At 41.5% G+C, this 22,269-nt stretch overlaps 1 protein-coding gene across 1 annotated transcript in view; it reads left to right on the top strand.

The window, feature by feature from the left end:
* The window catches only part of LOC139748269 (ecto-NOX disulfide-thiol exchanger 1), a 217,819-nt gene extending 202,577 nt beyond the window's left edge, over positions 1–15,242 (top strand). Inside the window, exons 14-16 of the mRNA XM_071661229.1 lie at positions 905–1,094; positions 13,652–13,772; positions 13,983–15,242. Coding sequence (XP_071517330.1) covers positions 905–1,094; positions 13,652–13,772; positions 13,983–14,073 — 402 coding nt within the window. The 3' untranslated portion in view covers positions 14,074–15,242. The remainder of the gene's footprint in view (positions 1–904; positions 1,095–13,651; positions 13,773–13,982) is intronic.
* The last annotated feature ends 7,027 nt before the right edge of the window (positions 15,243–22,269 follow it).

Here is a 22,269-nt window from a genome sequence, read left to right as displayed (position 1 = left end):
AAGTTAACCATTGGGTGAGGGAGCAAAGATTTCGAATGTAATAAGGAGCGTTTGGAAGGAGAGATTACTGTCTGTGAGAGCAAAGATGGGTATGTTTGATATATTAGTTCTGATGGCGTTGCACAAGTGTGAGACTTGGCTCCAGAATTCACACTAACAGAAGAGGATGTTTGTTAGAAATTAAGAGCCTATGTACAATATATGTTGTGTGTGTGTGTGCTTTATCATGCAAGGAATGACAGTGAAAGAGAGAGATATGGTAGTAAGTGGAGTACGATTGATAGAGCTGAAGAAGGTGTTCTGAAATGGTTTGGACAGATGCAGAGGAAGTGGAAAGAGAGACTGTATGAGTGGATATATGTGTCAGAAGTGGAGAAAGTAAGAGGGGGAAAACTGCTTCATACAGCTAGAAAGAAATGTCTTAAAAGCATAAGGAGGAAACCTAATTTATATAAAGATGTTTGGTAAACCTGTTGTGCAGAGACCTTTGGTATCCAAAATGTTCCATAGTGTGGTAGGGTAAAACCTGTGAGATACGTAGGTCCTGTACATCCAGACAGATGTGTTGGCCCAAAAGGGAGAGATATGCCTTAACAATGAATGGTTTGAGAAATTAGTTGAACTGAGTATACCAAATTAGTTATAATGTTGCAGATGTGTGAAGATTTAACTGTAAGTTTTATGGATGTGGATGTTCATACATTATAGTTGATTGGTGATAGATATGGGGTAATACTTATTAGCAGAGGTGTTTGGAACTGCAGATCCTACCATCCATAGATGATCTGTGGTGATCTCATTATTTGGAAAACTATACACCCACTTATTCCAAGAATCAGCTTATTAGGTGTGATTTATTAATTTTTTTTTTTTTTTACACATTTTTGTCCTCTTTTTTTTACAGACCCTCTCTGAAAATGCTGTTCGCAAGCGTCAGGACGATGCAAAAATGGCTGAGCTACAAGCAAAGTTGAAAAAGTTACGGGAACAAGTAGGAGGGAGTAATGAAGGAGAAGAAGAAATAAAGGATGAAGCTGAGGATCTACTCTCAATCTCAGCAGCTCCTCTCATAGATAAAACAGCTAGACTCATTGGTGTGTTTTAACAATTTATTGTTTTTGTTTTATTTATTTTATTTATTTACTATTTTGCTATGTCGCTGTCTCCCGCGTTAGCGAGGTAGCGCAAGGAAACAGACAAAAGAATGGCCCAACCCACCCACATACACATATATATACATACACGTCCACACACACAAATATACATACCTATACATCTCAACGTATACATACATATACACACACAGACATATACATATATACACATGTACATAATTCATACTGTCTGCCATTATTCATTCCCATCGCCACCCTCCCACACATGAAATAACAACCCCCTCCCCCCTCATGTGCACGAGGTAGCACTAGGAAAAGACAACAAAGGCCACTTTCGTTCACACTCAGTCTCTAGCTGTCATGTGATAATGCACTGAAACCACAGCTCCCTTTCCACATCCAGGCCCAACAGAACTTTCCATGGTTTACCCCAGATGCTTCATATGCCCTGGTTCAATCCATTGACAGCACGTCGACCCTGGTATACCACATCGTTCCAATTCACTCTATTCCTTGCATGCCTTTCACCCTCCTGCATGTTCCGGCCCCAATCAATCAAAATCTTTTTCACTCCATCTTTCCACCTCCAATTTGGTTTCCCACTTCTCCTTGTTCCCTGCACCTGACACATATATCCTCTTTGTCAGTCTTTCCTCACTCATTCTCTCCATGTGACCAAACCATTTCAAAACACCCTCTTCTGCTCTCTCAACTACACTCTTTTTATTACCACACATCTCTCATACCCTATTATTATTCACTCGATCAAACCACCTCACACCACATATTGTCCTCAAACCTCTCATTTCCAGCACATCCACCCTCCTGCACACAACTCTATCCATAGCATACGCCTAGCAACCATATAACATTGTTGGAACCACTATTCCTTCAAACATACCCATTTTTGCTTTCCTAGATAATGTTCTCAACTTCCACATATTTTCCAACGCTCTCAGAACTTTCACCCCTTCCCCCACCCTATGATTCACTTCTTCCATGGTTCCATCTGCTGCCAAATCCACTCCCAGGTATCTAAAACACTTCACTTCCTCCAGTTTTTCTCCATTCAAACTTACCTCCCTGTTGACGACCCTCAACCCTACTGTACCTAATAACCTTGCTCTTATTCACAATTACTCTCAGCTTTCTTCTTTCACACACTTTACCAAACTCAGTCACCAGCTTCTGCAGATTCTCACCTGAAGCAGCGAACAATAACTGACTCACTTCCCAAGCTCTCTCATCCTTAACAGACTGCATGCTTTCCCCCTCTTTCCAAAACTCTTGCATTCACCTCCCTAACAACCCCATCCATAAACAAATTAAGCAACCATGGAGACATCACACACCCCTGCTGGAAACCTACATTCACTGAGAACTAATCACTTTCCTCTCTTCCTACACGTACACATGCCTTACATCCTCGATAAAAACTTTTCACTGCTTCTAACAACTTGCTTCCCACACCATATATTCTTAATACCTTCCACAGAGCATCTCTATTAACTCTATCATATGCCTTCTGCAGATCCATAAATGCTACATACAAATCCATTTGCTTTTCTAAGTATTTCTCACATACATTCTTCAAACATCCTCTACCACTTCTGAAACCACACTGCTCTTCCCTAATCTGATGCTCTGTACATGCCTTCACCCTCTCAATCAATACCCTTCCATATAATTTCCCAGGAATACTCAACAGACTTATACCTCTGTAATTTATGCACTCACTTTTATCCCCTTTGCCTTTGTATAATGGCACTATGCAAGCATTCCTCCAATCCTCTGGCACCTCACCATGAATCATACATACATTAAATAACCTTACCAACCAGTCAACAATACAGTCACCCCCTGTTTTATTAAATTCCACTGCAATACCATCCAAACCTGCTGCCTTGCTGGCTTTCACCTTCTGCAAAGCTTTTACTACCTCTTCTCTGTTTACCAAATCATTTTCCCTAACCCTCTCACTTTGCACACCACCACGACCAAAATACCCTGTATCTGCCACTCTATCATCAAACACATTCAACAAACCTTCAAAATACTCACTCCATCTCCTTCTCACTTCACCACTACTTATCACCACCTCCCCATTAGCCCCTTTCACTGAAGTTCCCATTTGTTCCCATGTCTTACGCACTTTATTTACCTCCTTCCAAAACATCTTTTTATTCTCTTTAAAATTTAATGATACTCTCTCACCCCAACTCTCATTTGCCCTCTTTTTCACCTCTTGCACCTTTCTCTTGACCTCCTGCCTCTTTCTTTTATACATCTCTCACTCATTTGCATTATTTCCCTGCAAAAATCGTCCAAATGCCTCTCTCTTCTCTTTCACTAATAATCTTAGTTCTTCATCCCACCACTCACTACCCTTTCTAATCTGCCCACCTCCCATGCTTCTCATGCCACAAGCATCTTTAGCACAAGCCATCACTGCTTCCCTAAATACATCCCATTCCTCCCCCACACCCCTTTCGTCCTTTGTTCTCACCTTTTTCCATTCTGGTACCTCCTCACACAAGTCTCCTTCCCAAGCTCACTTACTCTCACTTCTCTTTTCAGCCCAACATTCTCTCTTCTTCTCTGAAAACCTCTACAAATCTTCACCTTCGCCTCCACACGATAATGATCAGACATCTGTCCAGTTGCACCTCTAAGCACATTAATATCCAAAAGTCTCTCTTTCGCGCGCCTATCAATTAACATGTAATCCAATAACGCTCTCTGGCCATCTCTCCTACTTACATACGTATACTTATGTATATCTCTCTTTTTAAACCAGGTATTCCCAATCACCAGTCCTTTTCCAGCACATAAATCTACAAGCTCTTCACCATTTCCATTTACAACACTGAACACCTCATGTACACCAATTATTCCCTCAACTGCCACATTACTCACCTTTGCATTCAAATCACCCATCACTATAACCTGGTCTCATGCATCAAAACTACTAACACACTCACTCTGCTGCTCCCAAAACACTTGCCTCTCATGATCTTTCTTCTCATGCCCAGGTGCATATGCACCAATAATCACCCATCTCTGTCCATCCACTTTCAGTTTTACCCATATCAATCCAGAGTTTACTTTCTTACACTCTTATCACATACTCACACCACTCCTTTTTCAGTAGTACTACTCCTTCCCCTGCTCTTGTCCTCTCACTAACCCCTGACTTTTCTCTCAAAACATTCCCAAACCACTCTTCCCCTTTACCCTTGAGGTTCTTTTCACTCAGAGCCAAAACATCCAGGTTCCTTTCCTCAAACATACTGCCTATCTCTCCTTTTTTCTCATCTTGGTTACATCCACACACATTTAGACACCCCAATCTGAGCCTTCGAGGAGGATGAGCATTCCCCGCATGACTCCTTCTTCTGTTTCCCCTTTTCGAAAGTTAAAATACAAGGAGGGGAAGGTTTCCAGCCCCTGGCTCCCATCCCCTTTAGTCACCTTCTATGACATGTGAGGAATGTGTGGGAAGTATTCTTTTCCCCCTAGCGCTGTCTCCCATGTTAGTGGGATAGCGCAAGGAAACGGACGAAAGAATGGCCCAACCCACCCACATACACATGTATATACATACACATCCACACACAGCATATATACAGATCTATACATCTCAACGTATACATATATATATACACACACACAGACATATACAATATTCACATGTACATAATTCATACTGTCTGCTCTTATTCATTCTCCTTGCCACCCTGCCACACATGAAATGAAAAAGCCCCTCCCCCGCATGTGCGTGAGGTAGCGCTAGGAAAAGACAACAAAGGCCACATTCGTTCACACTCAGTCTCTAGCTGTCATGTATGATGCACCAAAACCACAGCACCCTTTCCACATCCAGGCCCCACAAAACTTTCCATGGTTTACCCCAGACGCTTCACGTCGACACTGGTATACCACAGCCTTCCAATTCTCTCTATTCCTTGCACACCTTTCACGCTCCTGCATGTTCAGGCCCCGACCACTCAAAATCTTTTTCACCCCATCGTTCCACCTCTAATTTGGTCTCCCACTTCTCCTCGTTCCCTCCACCTCTGACACATATATCCTCTTGGTCAATCTTTCCTCACTCATTCTCTCCATGTGACTAAACCATTTCAAAACACCCTCTTTCGCTCTCTCAACCACACTCTTTTTATCACCACACATCTCTCTTACCCTTTTATTACTTACTCGATCAAACCACCTCACACCACATATTTTCCTCAAACATCTCGTTTCCAGCACATCCACCCTCCTCCGCACAACTCTATCTATAGCCCACTCCTCGCAACCACACAACATTGTTGGAACCACTATTCCTTCAAACATACCCATTTTTGCTTTCCAGATAACATTCTCGACTTCCACACATTTTCCAACGCTCCCAGACCCCCCCCCATGATTCACTTCTGCTTCCATGGTTCCATCCACTGCCAGATATCTAAAACTTACCTCCCAATTGACTTGTCCCTCAACCCTACTGTACCTAATAACCTTGCTCTTATTCACATTCACTCTCAGCTATCTTCTTTCACACACTTTACCAGTCACCAGCATCTGCAGTTTCTGACACGAATCAGCCACCAGTGCTGTATCATCAGCGAACAACAACCGACTTACTTCCTGAGCTCTCTCATTCACAACAGACTGCATACTTGCCCCTCTTTCCAAGACTCTTGCATTCACCTCCCTAACAACCCCATCCATAAACAAATTAAACAACCATGGAGACATCACACACCCCTGCTGGAAACCTACATTCACTGAGAACTAATCACTTTCCTCTCTTCCTACACGTACACATGCCTTACATCCTCGATAAAAACTTTTCACTGCTTCTAACAACTTGCTTCCCACACCATATATTCTTAATACCTTCCACAGAGCATCTCTATTAACTCTATCATATGCCTTCTGCAGATCCATAAATGCTACATACAAATCCATTTGCTTTTCTAAGTATTTCTCACATACATTCTTCAAACATCCTCTACCACTTCTGAAACCACACTGCTCTTCCCTAATCTGATGCTCTGTACATGCCTTCACCCTCTCAATCAATACCCTTCCATATAATTTCCCAGGAATACTCAACAGACTTATACCTCTGTAATTTATGCACTCACTTTTATCCCCTTTGCCTTTGTATAATGGCACTATGCAAGCATTCCTCCAATCCTCAGGCACCTCACCATGAATCATACATACATTAAATAACCTTACCAACCAGTCAACAATACAGTCACCCCCTGTTTAATTAAATTCCACTGCAATACCATCCAAACCTGCTGCCTTGCTGGCTTTCACCTTCTGCAAAGCTTTTACTACCTCTTCTCTGTTTACCAAATCATTTTCCCTAACCCTCTCACTTTGCACACCACCACGACCAAAATACCCTGTATCTGCCACTCTATCATCAAACACATTCAACAAACCTTCAAAATACTCACTCCATCTCCTTCTCACTTCACCACTACTTGTTATCACCTCCCCATTAGCCCCTTTCACTGAAGTTCCCATTTGTTCCCATGTCTTACGCACTTTATTTACCTCCTTCCAAAACATCTTTTTATTCTCTTTAAAATTTAATGATACTCTCTCACCCCAACTCTCATTTGCCCTCTTTTTCACCTCTTGCACCTTTCTCTTGACCTCCTGCCTCTTTCTTTTATACATCTCTCACTCATTTGCATTATTCCCTGCAAAAATCGTCCAAATGCCTCTCTCTTCTCTTTCACTAATAATCTTAGTTCTTCATCCCACCACTCACTACCCTTTCTAATCTGCCCACCTCCCACGCTTCTCATGCCACAAGCATCTTTAGCACAAGCCATCACTGATTCCCTAAATACATCCCATTCCTCCCCCACACCCCTTTCGTCCTTTGTTCTCACCTTTTTCCATTCTGGTACCTCCTCACACAAGTCTCCTTCCCAAGCTCACTTACTCTCACTTCTCTTTTCAGCCCAACATTCTCTCTTCTTCTCTGAAAACCTCTACAAATCTTCACCTTCGCCTCCACACGATAATGATCAGACATCCGTCCAGTTGCACCTCTAAGCACATTAACATCCAAAAGTCTCTCTTTCGCGCGCCTATCAATTAACACGTAATCCAATAACGCTCTCTGGCCATCTCTCCAACTTACATACGTATACTTATGTATATCTCTCTTTTTAAACCAGGTATTCCCAATCACCAGTCCTTTTCCAGCACATAAATCTACAAGCTCTTCACCATTTCCATTTACAACACTGAACACCCCATGTACACCAATTATTCCCTCAGCTGCCACATTACTCACCTTTGCATTCAAATCACCCATCACTATAACCTGGTCTCATGCATCAAAACTACTAACACACTCACTCTGCTGCTCCCAAAACACTTGCCTCTCATGATCTTTCTTCTCATGCCCAGGTGCATATGCACCAATAATCACCCATCTCTGTCCATCCACTTTCAATTTTACCCATATCAATCCAGAGTTTACTTTCTTACACTCTTATCACATACTCACACCACTCCTTTTTCAGTAGTACTACTCCTTCCCCTGCTCTTGTCCTCTCACTAACCCCTGACTTTTCTCTCAAAACATTCCCAAACCACTCTTCCCCTTTACCCTTGAGGTTCGTTTCACTCAGAGCCAAAACATCCAGGTTCCTTTCCTCAAACATACTGCCTATCTCTCCTTTTTTCTCATCTTGGTTACATCCACACACATTTAGACACCCCAATCTGAGCCTTCGAGGAGGATGAGCATTCCCCGCATGACTCCTTCTTCTGTTTCCCCTTTTAGAAAGTTAAAATACAAGGAGGGGAAGGTTTCCAGCCCCTGGCTCCCATCCCCTTTAGTCACCTTCTATGACATGTGAGGAATGTGTGGGAAGTATTCTTTTTCCCCTAGCGCTGTCTCCCATGTTAGTGGGATAGCGCAAGGAAACGGACGAAAGAATGGCCCAACCCACCCACATACACATGTATATACATACACATCCACACACAGCATATATACATATCTATACATCTCAATGTATACATATATATATACACACACACAGACATATACAATATTCACATGTACATAATTCATACTGTCTGCTCTTATTCATTCCCCTTGCCACCCTGCCACACATGAAATGAAAAAGCCCCTCCCCCGCATGTGCGTGAGGTAGCGCTAGGAAAAGACAACAAAGGCCACATTCGTTCACACTCAGTCTCTAGCTGTCATGTATGATGCACCAAAACCACAGCACCCTTTCCACATCCAGGCCCCACAAAACTTTCCATGGTTTACCCCAGACGCTTCACGTCGACACTGGTATACCACAGCCTTCCAATTCTCTCTATTCCTTGCACACCTTTCACGCTCCTGCATGTTCAGGCCCCGACCACTCAAAATCTTTTTCACCCCATCGTTCCACCTCTAATTTGGTCTCCCACTTCTCCTCGTTCCCTCCACCTCTGACACATATATCCTCTTGGTCAATCTTTCCTCACTCATTCTCTCCATGTGACCAAACCATTTCAAAACACCCTCTTTCGCTCTCTCAACCACACTCTTTTTATCACCACACATCTCTCTTACCCTTTTATTACTTACTCGATCAAACCACCTCACACCACATATTTTCCTCAAACATCTCGTTTCCAGCACATCCACCCTCCTCCGCACAACTCTATCTATAGCCCACTCCTCGCAACCACACAACATTGTTGGAACCACTATTCCTTCAAACATGCCCATTTTTGCTTTCCAGATAACGTTCTCGACTCCCACACATTTTCCAACGCTCCCAGACACACACACACACACACACACACACACACACACACACCCCCCCCCCCCCATGATTCACTTCTGCTTCCATGGTTCCATCCACTGCCAGATATCTAAAACTTACCTCCCAATTGACTTGTCCCTCAACCCTACTGTACCTAATAACCTTGCTCTTATTCACATTTACTCTCAGCTATCTTCTTTCACACACTTTACCAGTCACCAGCATCTGCAGTTTCTGACACGAATCAGCCACCAGCGCTGTATCATCAGCGAACAACAACCGACTTACTTCCTGAGCTCTCTCATTCACAACAGACTGCATACTTGCCCCTCTTTCCAAGACTCTTGCATTCACCTCCCTAACAACCCCATCCATAAACAAATTAAACAACCATGGAGACATACTTGATCGCCATTTCCTGTGTCAGTGAGGTACTGCCAGGAAACAGACAGAAGAAAGACTCATCTACTCATATACACACACACACACATATCTTTTCTTTTCTTTCATACTATTTGCCATATCCCACATTAGCGAGGTAGCATTAAGAACAGAAGACTGGACCTTCAAGGGGAATATCCTCACCTGGCCCCCTTCTCTTTCAAACTCACACCCCCAGCTAATCTGTCCCTCATCCGTGCTAAATCTAATACATATGTATGGATATTCTTTTAAACCAAGTATTGCCAAACACTAATCTGTCACATTTTCATGTACCATCCTCATTAATTATTCTTTTCTTTCAAACTATTCGCCATTTCCTGCATTAGCGAGGTAGCGTTAAGAACAGAGGACTAGGCCTTTGAGGGAATATCCTCACTTGGCCCCCTTCTCTGTTCCTTCTTTTGGAAAATTAAAAAAAAAAAAGAAAAACGAGAGGGGAGGATTTCCAGCCCCCACTCCCTCCCTTTTTAGTTACCTTCTACAACACGCAGGGAATACGTGGGAAGTATTCTTTCTCCCCTATGCCCTATTCCTCAAATATTTTTTTTTTTTTTTTTTTTTTATACTTTGTCGCTGTCTCCCGCGTTTGCGAGGTAGCGCAAGGAAACAGACGAAAGAAATGGCCCAACCCCCCCCCCCCCATACACATGTACATACACACGTCCACACACGCAAATATACATACCTACACAGCTTTCCATGGTTTACCCCAGACGCTTCACATGCCTTGCTTCAATCCACTGACAGCACGTCAACCCCTGTATACCACATGACTCCAATTCACTCTATTCCTTGCCCTCCTTTCACCCTCCTGCATGTTCAGGCCCCGATCACACAAAATCTTTTTCACTCCATCTTTCCACCTCCAATTTGGTCTCCCTCTTCTCCTCGTTCCCTCCACCTCCGACACATATATCCTCTTGGTCAATCTCTCCTCACTCATTCTCTCCATGTGCCCAAACCATTTCAAAACACCCTCTTCTGCTCTCTCAACCACGCTCTTTTTATTTCCACACATCTCTCTTACCCTTACGTTACTTACTCGATCAAACCACCTCACACCACACATTGTCCTCAAACATCTCATTTCCAGCACATCCATCCTCCTGCGCACATCTCTATCCATAGCCCACGCCTCGCAACCATACAACATTGTTGGAACCACTATTCCTTCAAACATACCCATTTTTGCTTTCCGAGATAGTGTTCTCGACTTCCACACATTTTTCAAGGCTCCCAAAATTTTCGCCCCCTCCCCCACCCTATGATCCACTTCCGCTTCCATGGTTCCATCCGCTGACAGATCCACTCCCAGATATCTAAAACACTTCACTTCCTCCAGTTTTTCTCCATTCAAACTCACCTCCCAATTGACTTGACCCTCACCCCTACTGTACCTAATAACCTTGCTCTTATTCACATTTACTCTCAACTTTCTTCTTCCACACACTTTACCAAACTCAGTCACCAGCTTCTGCAGTTTCTCACATGAATCAGCCACCAGCGCTGTATCATCAGCGAACAACAACTGACTCACTTCCCAAGCTCTCTCATCCCCAACAGACTTCATACTTGCCCCTCTTTCCAGGACTCTTGCATTTACCTCCCTTACAACCCCATCCATAAACAAATTAAACAACCATGGAGACATCACACACCCCTGCCGCAAACCTACATTCACTGAGAACCAATCACTTTCCTCTCTTCCTACACGTACACATGCCTTACATCCTCGATAAAAACTTTTCACTGCTTCTAACAACTTGCCTCCCACACCATATATTCTTAATACCTTCCACAGAGCATCTCTATCAACTCTATCATATGCCTTCTCCAGATCCATAAATGCTACCTACAAATCCATTTGCTTTTCTAAGTATTTCTCGCATACATTCTTCAAAGCAAACACCTGATCCACACATCCTCTACCACTTCTGAAACCGCACTGCTCTTCCCCAATCTGATGCTCTGTACATGCCTTCACCCTCTCAATCAATACCCTCCCATATAATTTACCAGGAATACTCAACAAACTTATACCTCTGTAATTTGAGCACTCACTCTTATCCCCTTTGCCTTTGTACAATGGCACTATGCACGCATTCCGCCAATCCTCAGGCACCTCACCATGAGTCATACATACATTAAATAACCTTACCAACCAGTCAACAATACAGTCACCCCCTTTCTTAATAAATTCCACTGCAATACCATCCAAACCTGCTGCCTTGCCGGCTTTCATCTTCCGCAAAGCTTTTACTACCTCTTCTCTGTTTACCAAATCATTTTCCCTAACCCTCTCACTTTGCACACCACCTCGACCAAAACACCCTATATCTGCCACTCTGTCATCAGACACATTCAACAAACCTTCAAAATACTCATTCCATCTCCTTCTCACATCACCGCTACTTGTTATCACCTCCCCATTTACGCCCTTCACTGAAGTTCCCATTTGCTCCCTTGTCTTACGCACCCTATTTACCTCCTTCCAGAACATCTTTTTATTTTCCCTAAAATTTACTGATAGTCTCTCACCCCAACTCTCATTTGCCCTTTTTTTCACCTCTTGCACCTTTCTCTTGACCTCCTGTCTCTTTCTTTTATACTTCTCCCACTCAATTGCATTTTTCCTCAAATATGTATATATTAAAAAAAAAATCCAAATCAGTCATTAAACTGCAGTTGCCATCAGTTTCAAAGAAAGAACCTTAATACTTCTTCAAATATACATTCAACATTCATCTACACATGTCGTCAGAGGGACCAAACATTTTATCCAAATTCTCTTCTGATTTTCTTGACTGATGAGTATTATAATTGGGGATATTCAGATGAGAATGGCATATTGATTTGGGATTGGGTGCAGTGGTATTTTGTTTCCAAAGTTCATGTGAATAGAAACATTGATTTCACTTAACAAATCAGCTAATTGTGAAAAATAAGTAAAAAGCACTTCTGTGAATCGAGGTTGTTTGTAAATGGTTTTTAAGCAACTAAATGTACCTGATCTACCCCATGGATTTATGAGAGGTACTCATTACACCCTAACTTCCATATTTATTTCATACACTCCATTTACTTTCATAAAAGCATTTTTTACACTAAAAGTTCATAATACTACAGGTAGTGAGAAATTTTTAAAGTCCTCCTTTTGAATGTAATCTTATTCTTCCTCTAAGTCCGTTCATGCTGCTTATGTACTTTTCCCGTGAACATTCTTCTCTTCTTGCAGAAGTGATAAACTTTTATTTTCTGAACCCTTCATGGTTAATCCTTCAAACATAATCCTAGTCTTTCTGTGTACCTTTTTCAGTGTTAAGAATTGTTCTTCAACAGTTCCTAGACTCGTTCACTCCTTTTACCATTCAAAGTGGAACAGTTATACCATAAGTTCACTCATATGAAACAAAAATGTCTCTACTTCCACTCCTTACCATCTCATTCACCACTTCCCACTTCTTTTACAGTGTTCCACCTGCCCTCATTGCTATTTCAGACATTGCTGCTCTTTTATACAGTACAAGTGTATCAGTATGCTCAGTCACATTCTACTACATACTCATTTCTCACACCTACCTGCACAGTACTTAATGTAGTCCAAAATAGCCTGTTATTCTCCCGTAATCTTTATCCGAGATCTTTGCTAGCTTTCCCGTTATTCTTGTGCACCAACCTTCTGGTTTTGGTTTTCAACACTCTGTAGTCTGTAGATCAATCTTCCAAGCTCATTTTTGACCAACTGAATCTTTGGTTCATAATACATAAACATTACATGCTTTTAAAAGGTTGGTTCTCGGTACAGGAGAATGTTCTATGTGGAATTTAGTAAATGTGATTATTAGAGCATTGTGTATCAAGTTGCAGTGGGAATCAGTTGAGCAAAGGTAATGTTTGCTATGTAAGTTTTTATAGCAATACAAGTTGCTAAGTACCCAGGACATCATTGGTAAAAAAAAAAAAAAGATCAGAAGTTGAGATACCCAATTGAAAGGTTATGTTCAACACCGTTCCCATTCACAATCTACATGTTTCCATGATGTCCCCCCACACCCTGCTCACTGTAATTAACACCAACAACTTATATGTAGTAGTGATTTTAAGTATTGATAATATCTGCAACTGGAGATCATGAGGCAGTTGACTACAAAACTTTTTTGGGGGGATTTGGAGGTTGAGAAAGATGTATGGGAAATTAAATTGTATTTTCGTGTTTAAAGAAAATCATGAAAAGAGTGGTTTTGCCAAGATTGTAACAGAGATATTGCTCATACACTTTCACAGGTCTTACTTCAACTTTTCTGCATATACATCCAAAAGGAGCAAGTGTTGATTACATCTGGTCATTCATCCAACAGTTTGACAAAGAAATCCGTCCTTCAGACATTGAGGCAATGCTAAACCAGTAAGTTCCTGCTGTTTTGGATTCTAATATTTATTATTATTATTAGGTTGTAATGTTAGCTTCTTAGGTGAAATCAAATAAAAGACCTTTTAAATGTTGTTAAAAATGTGTACTCTGTGTACATTACTTAAGTAGGACTTGTTTCAGGCCTTATGGTAAATTAAGGTTTCTGTGCTAAAAATTTGATCTTCAAATGTGTATTTATTCTAGGTACCCGACAGTATACAAGCAGATTACTACAGGGGTTGGAGCTTGCCTGGAACGCAAATGGATATTCACAGGTTTTGAATGCGGGACTTAAGAATCTCAAAATGGAACAAGTTTGAAGAGTTGTAGCTGTGACATCAAAGCTGTTCTTGATTTTAAATTGGTCCGCAATTCCACAGTTGTTCATGTCATGTACGTAGTCTCTTTACAAGTGTGCACATATTTAGCTCACTAAAGCAGTCTATTTAATTAGATTGTAAATTGTTGGTATTTTGTTTTATATAAGTCCATTTTTGAAATTTATTTATATATAACAGCCTTACAGCTGTTACTCTGTACAAGATATTGTAAGGTTACCTCCTAGCATACACATCTAAGTCATAAATTCATATAATGTGAAGGATTGTTAGAGAGAGGAAGAGGGAATCTATTCATTCTTTCAATATCAGAAGGGCATGCATCAGGCCAGTTTAGATAAATATATAAGTATACTTTTGTACTGAAGTTTCATGAGAAAATTTCAATCAACATTTCTTCTGTAAAACACGAAGCTTTGTAATATGTCAACATTCCCCTAGATAGGGGCAGTGAGAGCTTTCATTATATAAGAACTGTAGTCATCCTCATGTAGATTCAGTTAATATAAATTCTATATGTATTATGTAAATTTGACAGTTTTCAGATGTATTTGTCAAACATATATATATATATATATATATATATATATATATATGTGTGTGTGTGTGTATGCAGTAATGAAAAATATAGTACTTGCATAACAAATGATCTCCTGTAATTCAATAAATTAGATGCAGTAGTACAAATTGAAATAGGTTTGTTAAATAAATATTCAGAAATTTTCATAGTGGAGAGCTATTCAGAATAATGGGGATGTAGATTCCAACCAAAAGAAATTGTTAAAGATCAACAGAAATAATTTTAAATCAGATACAACAATGCAAAGGTTCTTGAAGGAAAAAATTGAGTTGTGTTCACATACAGTCACAGCATTTTATCCTCATTATTCCTGATCATACTGCAAAGCAGTATTCTTATGCTTTTATTTTCAATCATTGTTGAGCCATTCTTATTGAAATAATTTATCAGGGTATGAAAGTTTCCTCATGATAATACTTTGCACAGTATTTTTGCCAGGAATTACAATGTAAAGTAGCTTGTCCAATACTGCACAAATACACTTTGTGTTTTTTCAAGATGTGGTCTGTCATTTACAAGATGGGAGATTATATTTTTAACAGGACACTATTTTGTATTCTTACCTCAACTTAAACAGTGGAAAAGATTTAAAACAAATTACAAAGTTTGACAGTAGTCGGAAGATAAACACTTATTCAAGATAAAACTAAATCTTAGGAATATATACATAAGCACAGGTGAGGATTTTTGTTGTTGTTATTTATTCTTTCCAGTAGTGGGAAATGCAAGCAGGTATTTTATATATACATATTCTTCTCATGCCCAGGTGCATATGCACCAATAATCAACCATCTCTCTCCATCAACTTTCAGTTTTACCCATATTAATCGAGAATTTACTTTCTTACATTCTATCACATACTCTGAAAACTCCTGTTTCAGGAGTACTGCTACTCCTTCCCTTGCTCTTGTCCTCTCACTAACCCCTGACTTTACTCCCAAGACATTTCCAAACCACTCTTCCCCTTTACCCTTGAGCTTCGTTTCACTCAGAGCCAAAACATCCAGGTTCCTTTCCTCAAACATACTACTTATCTCTCCTTTTTTCATATCTTGGTTACATCCACACACATTTAGACACCCCAGTCTGAGCCTTCGAGGAGGATGAGCACTCCCCGCGTGACTCCTTCTTCTGTTTCCCATTTTAGAAAGTTAAAAATACAAGGAGGGGAGGATTTCTGGCCCCCCGCTCCCGTCCCCTCTAGTCACCCTCGAGAGGCAAGTGTTTTGGCAGCAGCTGAGTGAGTGTGTTAGTGGTTTTGATGCACGAGACCAGGTTATAGTGATGGGCGATTTGAATGCAAAGGTGAGTAATGTGGCAGTTGAGGGAATAATTGGTATACATGGGGTGTTCAGTGTTGTAAATGGAAATGGTGAAGAGCTTGTAGATTTATGTGCTGAAAAAGGACTGGTGATTGGGAATACCTGGTTTAAAAAGCGAGATATACATAAGTATATGTATGTAAGTAGGAGAGATGGCCAGAGAGCGTTACTGGATTACGTGTTAATTGACAGGCGCGCGAAAGAGAGACTTTTGGATGTTAATGTGCTGAGAGGTGCAACTAGAGGGATGTCTGATCATAAGAAAGAGACAGGAGGTCAAGAGAAAGGTGCAAGAGGTGAAAAAGAGGGCAAATGAGAGTTGGGGTCAGAGAGTATCATTAAATTTTAGGGAGAATAAAAAGATGTTCTGGAAGGAGGTAAATAAAGTGCGTAAGACAAGTGAGCAAATGGGAACTTCAGTGAAGGGCGCAAATGGGGAGGTGATAACAAGTAGTGGTGATGAGAGAAGGAGATGGAGTGAGTATTTTGAAGGTTTGTTGAATGTGTTTGATGATAGAGTGGCAGATATAGGGTGTTTTGGTCGAGGTGGTGTGCAAAGTGAGAAGGTTAGGGAAAATGATTTGGTAAACAGAGAAGAGGTAGTAAAAGCTTTGCGGAAGATGAAAGCCAGCAAGGCAGCAGGTTTGGATGGTATTGCAGTGGACTTTATTAAAAAAGGGGGTGACAGTATTGTTGACTGGTTGGTAAGGTTATTTAATGTATGTATGACTCATGGTGAGGTGCCTGAGGATTGGCAGAATGCGTGCATAGTGCCATTATACAAAGGCAAAGGGGATAAGAGTGAGTGCTCAAATTTCAGAGGTATAAGTTTGTTGAGTATTCCTGGTAAATTATATGGGAGGGTATTGATTGAGAGGGTAAAGGCATGTACAGAGCATCAGATTGGGGAAGAGCAGTGTGGTTTCAGAAGTGGTAGAAGATGTGTGGATCAGGTGTTTGCTTTGAAGAATGTATGTGAGAAATACTTAGAAAAGCAAATGGATTTGTATGTAGCATTTATGAATCTGGAGAAGGCATATGATAGAGTTGATAGAGATGCTCTATGGAAGATATTAAGAATATATGGTGTGGGAGGCAAGTTGTTAGAAGCAGTGAAAAGTTTTTATCGAGGATGTAAGGCATGTGTACATGTAGGAAGAGAGGAAAGTGATTGGTTCTCTGTGAATGTAGGTTTGCGGCAGGGGTGTGTGATGTCTCCATGGTTGTTTGATTTGTTTATGGATGGGGTTGTTAGGGAGGTGAATGCAAGAGTTTTGGAAAGAGGGGCAAGTATAAAGTCTTTGTGAATGAGAGAGCTTGGGAAGTGAGTCAGTTGTTGTTCGCTGATGACACAGCGCTAGTGGCTGATTCATGTGAGAAACTGCAGAAGCTGGTGACTGAGTTTGGTAAAGTGTGTGAAAGAAGAAAGTTAAGAGTAAATGTGAATAAGAGCAAGGTTATTAGGGAACAGTAGGGTTGAGGGTCAAGTCAATTGGGAGGTAAGTTTCAATGGAGAAAAACTGGAGGAAGTAAAGTGTTTTAGATATCTGGGAGTGGATCTGGCAGCGGATGGAACCATGGAAGCGGAAGTGAATCATACGGTGGGGGAGGGGGCGAAAATCCTGGAAGCCTTGAAGAATGTGTGGAAGTCGAGAACATTATCTCGGAAAGCAAAAATGGGTATGTTTGAAGGAATAGTGGTTCCAACAATGTTGTATGGTTGCGAGGCATGGGCTATGGATAGAATTGTGCGCAGGAGGGTGGATGTGCTGGAAATGAGATGTTTGAGGACAATGTGTGGTGTGAGGTGGTTTGATCGAGTAAGTAATGTAAGGGTAAGAGAGATGTGTGGAAATAAAAAGAGCGTGCTTGAGAGAGCAGAAGAGGGTGTTTTGAAATGGTTTGGGCACATGGAGAGAATGAGTGAGGAAAGATTGACCAAGAGGATACATGTGTCGGAGGTGGAGGGAACGAGAAGTGGGAGACCAAATTGGAGGTGGAAAGATGGAGTGAAAAAGATTTTGTGTGATTGGGGCCTGAACATGCAGGAGGGTGAAAGGAGGGCAAGGAATAGAGTGAATTGGATCGATGTGGTATACCGGGGTTGACGTGCTGTCAGTGGATTGAATCAGGGCATGTGAAGCGTCTGGGGTAAACCATGGAAAGCTGTGTAGGTATGTATATTTGCATGTGTGGACGTATGTATACACATGTGTATGGGGGTGGGTTGGGCCATTTCTATCGTCTGTTTCCTTGCGCTACCTCGCAAACGCGGGAGACAGCGACAAAGCAAAAAAAAAATGAATGAATAAATAAATATATATATATATTTATTATATTTATTTTGCTTTGTCGCTGTCTCCCACGTTTGCGAGGTAGCGCAAGGAAACAGACGAAAGAAATAGCCCAACCCACCCCCATACACATGTATATACATACATGTCCACACACGCAAATATACATACCTATACATCTCAATGTACACATATATATACACACACAGACACACATATATACCCATGCACACAATTCACACTGTCTGCCTTTATTCATTCCCATCGCCACCTCGCCACACATGGAATACCATCCCCTCCCCCCTCATGTGTGCGAGGTAGCGCTAGGAAAAGACAACAAAGGCCCCATTCGTTCACACTCAGTCTCTAGCTGTCATGCAATAATGCCCGAAACCACAGCTCCCTTTCCACATCCAGGCCCCACACAACATTCCATGGTTTACCCCAGACGCTTCACATGCTCTGATTCAATCCACTGACAGCACGTCAACCCCGGTATATCACATCGATCCAATTCACTCTATTCCTTGACCACCTTTCACCCTCCTGCATGTTAAGGCCCCGATCACTCAAAATCTTTTCCACTCCATCTTTCCACCTCCAATTTGGTCTCCCTCTTCTCCTCGTTCCCTCCACCTCCGACACATATATCCTCTTGGTCAATCTTTCCTCACTCATTCTCTCCATGTGCCCAAACCATTTCAAAACACCCTCTTCTGCTCTCTTAACCATGCTCTTTTTATTTCCACACATCTCTCTTACCCTTACATTACTTACTCGATCAAACCACCTCACACCACACATTATCCTCAAACATCTCATTTCCAGCACATCCACCCTCCTCCACACAATTCTATCCATAGCCCATGCCTCGCAGCCATACAACATTGTTGGAACCACTATTCCTTCAAACATACCCATTTTTGCTTTCCGAGATAATGTTCTCGACTTCCACACATTCTTCAAGGCTCCCAGGATTTTCGCCCCCTCCCCCACACTATGAATCACTTCTGCTTCCATGGTTCCATCCGCTGCCAGATCCACTCCCAGATATATAAAACACTTTACTTCCTCCAGTTTTTCTCCATTCAAACTTACCTCTCAATTGACTTGACCCTCAACCCTACTGTACCTAATACCTTGCTCTTATTCACATTTACTCTTAACTTTCTTCTTTCACACACTTTACCAAACTCAGTCACCAGCTTCTGCAGTTTCTCACATGAATCAGCCACCAGCGCTGTATCATCAGCGAACAACAATTGACTCACTTCCCAAGCTCTCTCATCCACAACAGACTTCATACTTGCCCCTTTCCAAAACTCGTGCATTCACCTCCCTAACAACCCCATCCATAAACAAATTAAACAACCATGGAGACATCACACACCCCTGCCGCAAACCTACATTCACTGAGAACCAATCACTTTCCTCTCTTCCTACACATACACATGCCTTACATCCTTGATAAAAACTTTTCACTGCTTCTAACAACTTGCCTCCCACACCATATATTCTTAATACCTTCCACAGAGCATCTCTATCAACTCTATCATATGCCTTCTCCAGATCCACAAATGCTACATACAAATCCAATTGCTTTTCTAAGTATTTCTCACATACATTCTTTAAAGCAAACACCTGATCCACACATCCTCTACCACTTCTGAAACCACACTGCTCTTCCCCAATCTGATGTTCTGTACATGCCTTCACCCTCTCAATCAATACCCTCCCATATAATTTACAAGGGATACTCAACAAACTTATACCTCTGTAATTTGAGCACTCACTCTTACCCCTTTTGCCTTTGTACAATGGCACTATGCACGCATTCCACCAATCCTCAGGCACCTCACCATGAGTCATACATACATTAAATAACCTTACCAACCAGTCAACAATACAGTCACCCCCATTTTTTAATAGATTCCACTGCAATACCATCCAAACCTGCTGCCTTGCCAGCTTTCATCTTCCGCAAAGCTTTTACTACCTCTCCTCTGTTTACCAAATCATTTTCCCTAACCCTCTCACTTTGTACACCACCTCGACCAAAACACCCTATATCTGCCACTCTATCATCAAACACATTCAACAAACCTTCAAAATACTCACTCTATCTCCTTCTCACATCACCACTACTTGTTATCACCTCCCCATTAGCGCCCTTCACTGAAGTTCCCATTTGCTCCCTTGTCTTACGCACTTCATTTACCTCCTTCCAGAACATCTTTTTATTCTCCCTAAAATTCAATGATACTCTCTCACCCCAACTCTCATTTGCCCTCTTTTTCACCTCTTGCACCTTTCTCTTGACCTCCTGTCTCTTTCTTTTATACATCTCCCACTCAATTGCATTTTTTCCCTGCAAAAATCGTCCAAATGCCTCTCTTCTCTTTCACTAATAATCTTACTTCTTCATCCCACCACTCACTACCCTTTCTAATCAACCCACCTCCCACGCTTCTCATGCCACAAGCATCTTTTGCGCAATCCATCACTGATTCCCTAAATACATCCCATTCCTCCCCCACTCCCCTTACTTCCATTGTTCTCACCTTTTCCATTCTGTACTCAGTCTCTCCTGGTACTTCCTCACACAAGTCTCCTTCCCAAGCTCACTCACTCTTACCACTCTCTTCACCCCTACATTCTCTTTTCTTTTCTGAAAACCCCCACAAATCTTCATCTTCGCTTCCACAAGATAATGATCAGACATCCCTCCAGTTGCACCTCTCAGCACATTAACATCCAAAAGTCTCTCTTTTGTGCGTCTATCAATTAACACGTAATCCAATAACGCTCTCTGGCCATCTCTCCTCCTTACATACGTATACTTATGTATAACTCGCTTTTTAAACCAGGTATTCCCAATCATCAGTCCTTTTATATATATATAAAGGGAAGGAGTAGCAGCACTCCTGAAACAGGAGTTGTGGGAGTATGTGATAGAATGTAAGAAAGTAAATTCTTGATTAATATGGGTAAAACTGAAAGTTGATGGAGAGAGATGGGTGATTATTGGTGCATATGCACCTGGGCATGAGAAGAAAGATCATGAGAGGCAAGTGTTTTGGGAGCAGCTGAATGGGTGTGTTAGTGGTTTTGATGCACAAGACCGGGTTATAGTGATGGGTGATTTGAATGCAAAGGTGAGTAATGTGGCAGTTGAGGGAATAATTGGTATACATGGGGTGTTCAGTGTTGTAAATGGAAATGGTGAAGAGCTTGTAGATTTATGTGCTGAAAAAGGACTGGTGATTGGGAATACCTGGTTTAAAAAGTGAGATATACATAAGTATACGTATGTAAGTAGGAGAGATGGCCAGAGAGTGTTATTGGATTATATGTTAATTGACAGGCGCGCGAAAGAGAGACTTTTGGATGTTAATGTGCTGAGAGGTGCAACTGGAGGGATGTCTGATCATTATCTTGTGGAAGCGAAGATGAAGATTTGTGGGGGTTTTCAGAAAAGAAAAGAGAATGTAGGGGTGAAGAGAGTGGTAAGAGTGAGTGAGCTTGGGAAGGAGACTTGTGTGAGGAAGTACCAGGAGAGACTGAGTACAGAATGGAAAAAGGTGAGAACAAAGGGGGTAAGGGGAGTGGGGGAGGAATGGGATGTATTTAGGGAAGCAGTGATGGCTTGCGCAAAAGATGCTTGTGGCATGAGAAGCGTGGGAGGTGGGTTCATTAGAAAAGGTAGTGAGTGGTGGAATGAAGAATTAAGATTATTAGTGAAAGAGAAGAGAGAGGCATTTGAACGATTTTTGCAGGGAAAAAAATGCAAATGAGTGGGAGAGGTATAAAAAAAAAAGAGGCAGGAGGTCAAGAGAAAGGTGCAAGAGGTGAAAAAGAGGGAAAATGAGAGTTGGGGTGAGAGAGTATCATTAAATTTCAGGGAGAATAAAAAGATGTTTTGGGAGGAGGTAAATAAAGTGCATAAGACAAGGGAGC

This window comes from Panulirus ornatus, chromosome 73 (genome assembly GCF_036320965.1).
Source record: "Panulirus ornatus isolate Po-2019 chromosome 73, ASM3632096v1, whole genome shotgun sequence".
NCBI lineage: Eukaryota > Metazoa > Arthropoda > Malacostraca > Decapoda > Palinuridae > Panulirus > Panulirus ornatus.
The sequence above is the reverse complement of the archived record's forward strand: the minus strand, read 5'-3'. Positions and strand labels throughout refer to the sequence as shown.